The following is a 7082-nucleotide window of genomic DNA, read 5'->3' as shown; positions in this document are numbered from 1 at the left end:
GCTGAATGTGTTTTAGACCATACTTTCTGTGCTTTTAACAATCTTATGCAGTAAAAACAGATGGGAAATGTCATATTCTCACCTCTTGGAATCCAATTTTATGTTTATAATTACATTTAACCTGTTACTTGCCATTCCTCCTGATCTTAGTTTATGATTAGGGTTAGAAACGGCAAATGTGATGTAAGTTGTGTTTTACTGACACGGCTCTCACACACATTTTTAGAAACTAGAAGGTCTTGGCTTTCAAATGAGGTATCACACTGGCATATAGGCTTTAAGCTCTCCTGTCAATACACTTTGAGATTTGGAAAGGCACAATTGCTAACCCTTAACCTTACCATACGGTGTCAGATAACAGGTTTAACAGGGGCGGATCTAGAAAAAAAATCACGGGGTGGCAGGCAGGGTCAGGGATAATTTCTGGGGTGGCAACACATTTTACAATGTTGAATGTTTATAGCAAACGTTTAGCTTGATCGCAAAGCAATTTTTCAGTTTAGATGCAGGCTGAGCCCCCCCCATACATACATTGTAGGGGGTCTAACTAAAAAAAAAACAAATTGAAAAATTGAAACTTTTGTAATAATAAAATAAAATAAAGACAATCAGCATCTTTGGAGCCACAGGAGTTGCACCTGGCACCTTATTTAGCTCTAAGGTTGTTCTAATTCTTTGTCCTGTAAAAAAAAAGTAGCTTCTAGACCAGATGTGACACTTCACATGACAATGGGAAGTGTCTAGATCCGCCCCTGAGGTTAAAGCCTTACTATTGGCATAATAAATGTATTTGATGATGATTTTTAATACCCTGCAGAAACCTTGATTATTGAGTTGCCTTGTGTGTGAAATCTACAGTATAAATAAACTTGCCTTGTCCCAAGATTGACTCACAGAACCGTGGTTACAGTGTAACTTACTCTCCGATCTCTGCATTGAAGTATATTTGTCTTTATCTGTGGGATTCTCAAGTTACTTCTTGCGATGCAATGAAATAAAGGCCCAACAGAACCTTGGATTTGAGCTTGATCCATCTTTACATACAATCCGTAACTTGAATAAATACAAAAATAGATATTTAAAACAGCTCTAGCACCCTTTACTTTAGATTTTTGGCGTTTGTGTCGTCGTGGCGAAGTGGAAACTGACCAGTCCCGTTAAAAAGGTTCAAATAAATAAAGCAATCTTCTTACGACAGTCATTTTTCATAGTTTTCCGTGAGTTGTTGGGGTCCGTTGGCGCTGGCGGCTCCTCAGTGGCTTCACGCGGGTCTTAAAGGCTCTTGCGAGTCTCTATACACAGCACTATGAACTGACTGGAGCAGCTGCGCGGCTCCTGTCCCAGTAGGAGTCCAGAGGAGAGACGAGAGGACTGCCCCATCACGGAGAGGTGGTCCGTGCCCCAGCCCTCGCAGTGTTTGTCCACGACGCGGTGCCCCCTGCTGGTCGAGCCGTGCCATATGTGCTTGTGAGGCCTGGGAAACAGATGATGAAGATGATGTGATATCTGTGACTTAAAGCTGAGGAAAACGACATTCTGAGATGAGTGCTTACCAGAAGGGGTCGACTAAAACGTCCCGCCCGTCGAAGGAGTAGATGGGTATTCTGGTGTTGATTGGAGCCCCGTCACCGTTAAATATGGACCGCCAATTTCTGAACAAAATGTCTCCCTGTAGATAAGAAAAAAAAAGTAACCATGTTAGAATCAAATGTCAAAATCAATCTAGTAACCATCAAGTTTACTTTATGAAAATTACAAGTCATTTAAGAGTTGCAAACATAAGGAATAAGACATTTTGATGGTTATAAGCAAATTATAAGCAAATAAATTGTATTAGGTAGAAAGGCGCTATATATCATTTAACCTCTTAAAACCCACCTGAACCGAGAGGATCTTTTTCCTTATGTCATCAGATTCTTTTCCATAATTTTTTTGTTGGGTATTCAACTCATTTTTGTAATTTTATTGTAATTTTATTGTAATTTTATTGTAATTTTATTGTAATTTTTTGTCACATTTTTGTAATTTTTTTTGTCAATTTTTTTAAATCACATTTTTGTCATTTTTTTGGTCATTTTTTGTCACATTTCTGTCATTTTTTGGTCAATTTTTTATCACATTTTTGTCACATTATTGTTATTTTTTGTCAATTTTTTATCACATTTTTGTCATTTTTTGTCGCATTTTGGCAAATTTTTGTCATTTTTTCGTCAATTTTTGTCAATTTCTTGTGACATTTTTGTGACATTTTTGCCACTTTTTCATCAATTTTTTTCGTCTCAGTTTAGTTGCTATTTGCACAGCTTTTTTCCCCAGAAGCTTTTGGACTGGGGTAAAGCCAAACTGGAGAAAATGTGCTCGGTTCAGGTGGGAGTTAAGGGGTTAAGGCCTTCATTTTGCCACAATTTACAAGGATATTTGGTAATAATATGAAAACATCTTTATCACTATCTTATACTTTGTTGGTTTGCAACATTCATGTAAAACAGGATTAAGCACCTCAGAAGGAGCTTTTTGGGAGCTATTGCCACAATGCTGAGAGAATGACCTCTGGGGAAGATTCAGGGATTACTCAAAGATGCATAAGAGGGTGGAAACACATCTACTTTTCATTTGAGAACATTGTGACAGGGTACAAAGCTCTGCAGGCTGTAGATGTGCCCAGAACTGATGGAAATGGGGTTGCAGACTGTAAAACCAGTGGATGGGGATTCAACACAGTGTGGGGTAAATAAACAATAGTCAACATGTAACAGATCAACTCTACATAACGTTTCTGTGAGCTACAGTCTCATTGATCAGTTTCTCTCTCTCTTACCCTGAGGTTGGTGACTGGCAGGTTGTCTCTGGCCCCCGGGTGGACGACGTGCTGCAGCTCCTGTCTGTGCGAGGAGATGAAGGCTCTGTAGTTGGGGGTGAGGCCCATGGCTTTGGCCTGTTCATAACACATTTTGTCCGCGGAGTCCAGGCCCAGCATCTGCCCCGAGTGAGGCTGGTTCAGGGCCACGAGGGTCAGCTGAGGTCCAGCACGAGGACAGAGAGGGGAACGGGTTAAGCTTTGCAATGGTGTAATGATTGTCAGGAGGTGTAATGAGGAAAACGGATATGAAGCACCTCCCCAAGTCCCCTAAAACTCACCCTGTCTTTTATAGATCGCACCCGCTCCATTGTTGGTCCGCTGATCTGATACGCCACAGCATTACTCGGCTAAAAGAAACAAGTAGAAAATGTAAGCAACAGATTCAAGCCCTGCAGAATGTTATGAAATGTGTGAATGTAACCTCGTCTTGTGGAATGATGTTGTTAGAGAGGTAGATCAGACTGCCCAGCTGATGAAATGAAAGGGAAATTACATATACTATACTTGGAGGTTCTACACATTAACGTGGAGATCTGTTTTACCTGTATCTCCTTCCAGCCCTGAGGCACTTTGATGAACAGACTGCTGGTGGTGGTGACGAAGGCCAGAGTCCCGTCGGCGTCTCTGAGCGTGTGCTGCATCATGCTCTCGCGGCTCGGGAACGTCCTCAGCTGCACAGACGCAACGCTGTGTTTAGAGTTCGGGAAGAAACCAGGGCTGACAATGTTACAGGTGTGGTTGGAAGCTAAACTCACCGATGCGCCGTGTCCTGGTGCTCCTGCAGGTCCGGGAGGGCCTGGGGGTCCGGCGATGCTCACTGAAACAACAACGTCTTTCACTGAAGGGTTTTAACATGAGAAAGAGGAGGAGTCAAATAATGCAAATGATGGAGGATGGAGGAGATTGTGCTACTTTTAAACCCTTGGTGGAAACAACTGTAAAAATGAGCACGAGCAAAAATTGATAAGCAGCAACATAATATTATATTTTCCAGCTTGCACTTGCTTTGTAGCACCTGTCTTATAGATGAACCTCAAGATGCAATACCTACAGTCCAACAAATCGATACAGCTGGACAAAGTCATGGTGGATTTACAGACTCCTCCTACCCAGCTCTGACGGAGCATGTTCCTAAAAAGGGCATAAGGGCGGGATCTTCACAGTAGACTTGGCCCTCGTGGAGCCTGTGGTTCAACCGTAGCCACGCCCGCTCCATTAGCTCTAGTTCTAGCGGCCTGTCAATCAAAGTCCGGCCCTCATTAGTATACGAGATTTCTAAAATGTACCTTACGAAAACCAGCCTGGTTTCTTTAATTGTAAATAACCCAGCGTTATCACAGGAGGAATATCTAGATGTAGAGAGTTAAAAAAAAACAGTTTACAGCTTAAATCGTAAAGTGCAATGCCATCTAATGGAAAACTAGCTTGTTTTGCCGCCCACATACAGCATGGAGGTGCTGCAGCAATGTCGGCACCTAGCGTCGCGGTCTTAAACCAGTGCAACCAGCGGCCATTGGCCAGGGCCGAGTTCCACTAAATTGCCAGATTGAAGTGTTGAAGGTTGATAAAAAAAGAAGAACAAGGCTAGAAGATTGGCAAAACTATCGGGCGTCTAAATCAAGAAATGTCCAGCTGTATCGATCAACTTTATTTATGTATCTACATGGATGAGATTTCCTGTTTTTGTGTCAAAAAGGGGCAGTATAGGGATGAGACTTTTATGCTTATGGGCACAGATTTTCCCATACCTGTGCCGTATCTGGAGCTGGAGGGAGGTCCAGGAGGTCCTGGGGGTCCGGGAGGTCCTGGTCGGCCATATCCTGGGATGCCAGGTGAACCAGGCACCCCCGAAGGCCCTGGGGGTCCCAGAAGAGAGTCTCCCTTTGGACCCTGGAGTTACGGATTTAACATGTAAAGAACTTTGTGAGTTACTCTGTATAAATGTTACACAAACGTTTTACTCAGTTATAGTATTTGGATTTGGATTAAGGACTCACCACTGGTCCAGGGCGTCCGGGTAAACCAGGATGTCCCAAAAACCCGGCCTCGCCTTTGTCGCCCTTCTCTCCTTTAAGACTGTTCTCCCCCTGCCCAGTTAAACACAACATGATGATAAAACACTAGTAATCTGGACACACACACTTTAAAACTAGACTTCAAGGTTTTAGCTGCAGCTTACCCAGACTCCTCGAGTGAAGAAATCTATAAATACAGATGAGACAATAAGGAAAAGTTCATTTGGCTTTCTGTAATTCACTCATAATTTATAAAAGAAACGATGCACAAACCTGGAGAAGGGAATCCGGGAGGTCCTCTGTCGCCCTTTTCTCCTTTTGAGCCGTTTTGACAGTTGCCTTGGAAAAGAACAGTTGATTATTGATTGACAAATATTTGACTGATTGACAAGTAAAAGTTAAAAGAGGCTCACCAGCTGCTATCGTTCCATCTGGGTTAAGCTGCAAATGGATAATATAATGTTAGTGAAGCACTGTCCACATCTTCACCTGTTTGTGGAGAACTCTCACCCAGGGACATGCAGAGGTAGTGACTCATACTAAACATCATGCATCATGCAAAATCATGTTCCAGAGTCAAACATGCTCAACAACTTTCCACAATCCTTCAAGAGCTCGGCCTCAAATGTTTGTCGACAGCTTCTTTATTTTGGGTCTACCAATATTGTCAAAGCAATGCCGCCTTGTGACTGTCCCATCTTGTCAGCCACACCTACTGTTTGGTCAAAAGCAGCAGCGTCTGAGACTTTGCAAAATCTTTCAATCAAATTTGTCAAACCCGCCGTAAAATGCGGAAGACTCTCAAGTTCCGTTACGCTCACTATGGACATGGCCATTTCTCTCACTTGAGATTAAAATAATTTAGTACTTCGCCTGTTGGTTTATCAGAAAATCTTCAATATAGTCCAGTTCACTATATTTAGATTTCCAATTTCGTAAATTTCCGCCAAACTATGGTTTTTACTCCCCATATAAATGTTATTATCGCAACTTTTCTTAAAGCATTACTAAGTAACTTATGCCCCCAGAGGCCATAAGCGCCACTGCAGGTGTCGTAGAATGTTATGTTTTTTTACTCATTAATTGTCTGTGAGAGTAAATACTACACTGACAGAAAAGACAAAGGGAGAGAGGGATATTGTACATCGAATTGCACAATGCAGATCATTTTTTTCACTCCAACTTGGCTGTAAATACTGTTTAAGTGGCGCTAGCCCGCAGTTAGCTTTGCCCGTTAGCCTGCTAGCTTCTCCTTCGTGATTCCATTAGTGTGTGTAATTAGTGTGTAATTGTGGCTTTCAGGCCAGAGACACCAGGGGGAGATGAAAGGCCCTCCAATCATCCCATTAACACTTGTATTTCCCCCAGAAGGACAATGGAAAGGATTTATTAAGGTAAACAAGTTACTTACTTGACATATCAGAGCAAATGGAAACATTGTTTTTCTGACTGCTTTTTAATAAAGTTTTCAAAAATGTATAGTTTTGATGCTCTCCACAAAACAACTGTGATGTTACATAGTGAACCGGACTATGATGTTTATTTGTTATTTCTCATGTTTTCATACTCGGGGGAGCCGCCATATTGGACGGATGGGTTTCTCTTATTGGCGCGTTTGTTGTTTAGCTAAAAATTGTAAGTGACCAGGAAACATCAGTCTTTTCTTGGTAATGAAGTGAAATCAGGGCTGCAAAGTGAATTACGCCTTGTTACCAGCTAGTTTCATCCTAATACAGTGTTAATATAAAGTAAAGTTCACTATAATCTCAATGAAGGCAGAATGGGAGACTACAAAACACATGCAGATATAGAGTGTTCGATCATGAGTAACGGGATCTCCACATGCAGTTTTAGATTCAGGCTCGGTGGATTTCAGGACTAAACACGGACCGTCCTGGGACTTACAGGCATTTTGCAGTGAGGTCTGGGAGGGACGGGGAACACGGTCTTCGCAAAGAGGATACAGTCAATAACATGTACCTTTACTGCAGTATTTGATTCAATGACATGCAGGGGTTTGTGTTACTTACTCCTTTGGGGCAGTTGAAGATCCCTGGTCGGCCTGGAGGACCTGGCGGGCCGGGGGGGCCCTAGGAGAATCATATGGGGACAGTGCACCCGTTTGAGAAGAGTATAGGATTTTCTAAGATTGTTTTATCTGCTCTTTAAAGGTGCATTAGGTAGCTTTTCATTCAAATTGTTTATTA

The 7082-nt window shown here is 42.2% G+C and overlaps 1 protein-coding gene across 1 annotated transcript in view; it reads right to left on the bottom strand.

Moving 5' to 3' along the window:
- Positions 1-1048: 1048 nt before the first annotated feature.
- Positions 1049-7082, bottom strand: part of LOC306977721 (uncharacterized protein) — a 101164-nt gene continuing 95130 nt past the window's right edge. The window contains exons 31-44 of the mRNA XM_079576149.1: positions 6906-6965; positions 6781-6822; positions 5289-5316; positions 5149-5214; positions 5040-5062; positions 4858-4947; positions 4609-4750; positions 3616-3677; positions 3403-3531; positions 3282-3329; positions 3139-3207; positions 2819-3016; positions 1554-1669; positions 1049-1474 (exon numbers count right to left, since the gene is read on the bottom strand). Of these exons, the coding sequence (XP_079432275.1) occupies positions 1273-1474; positions 1554-1669; positions 2819-3016; positions 3139-3207; positions 3282-3329; positions 3403-3531; positions 3616-3677; positions 4609-4750; positions 4858-4947; positions 5040-5062; positions 5149-5214; positions 5289-5316; positions 6781-6822; positions 6906-6965 (1275 nt within the window). The 3' untranslated portion in view covers positions 1049-1272. The remainder of the gene's footprint in view (positions 1475-1553; positions 1670-2818; positions 3017-3138; positions 3208-3281; positions 3330-3402; positions 3532-3615; positions 3678-4608; positions 4751-4857; positions 4948-5039; positions 5063-5148; positions 5215-5288; positions 5317-6780; positions 6823-6905; positions 6966-7082) is intronic.

This window comes from Gobius niger (genome assembly GCF_951799975.1).
Source record: "Gobius niger genome assembly, chromosome: 18".
Lineage (NCBI taxonomy): Eukaryota > Metazoa > Chordata > Actinopteri > Gobiiformes > Gobiidae > Gobius > Gobius niger.
This window is presented reverse-complemented; position numbering and strand designations above follow the sequence as displayed.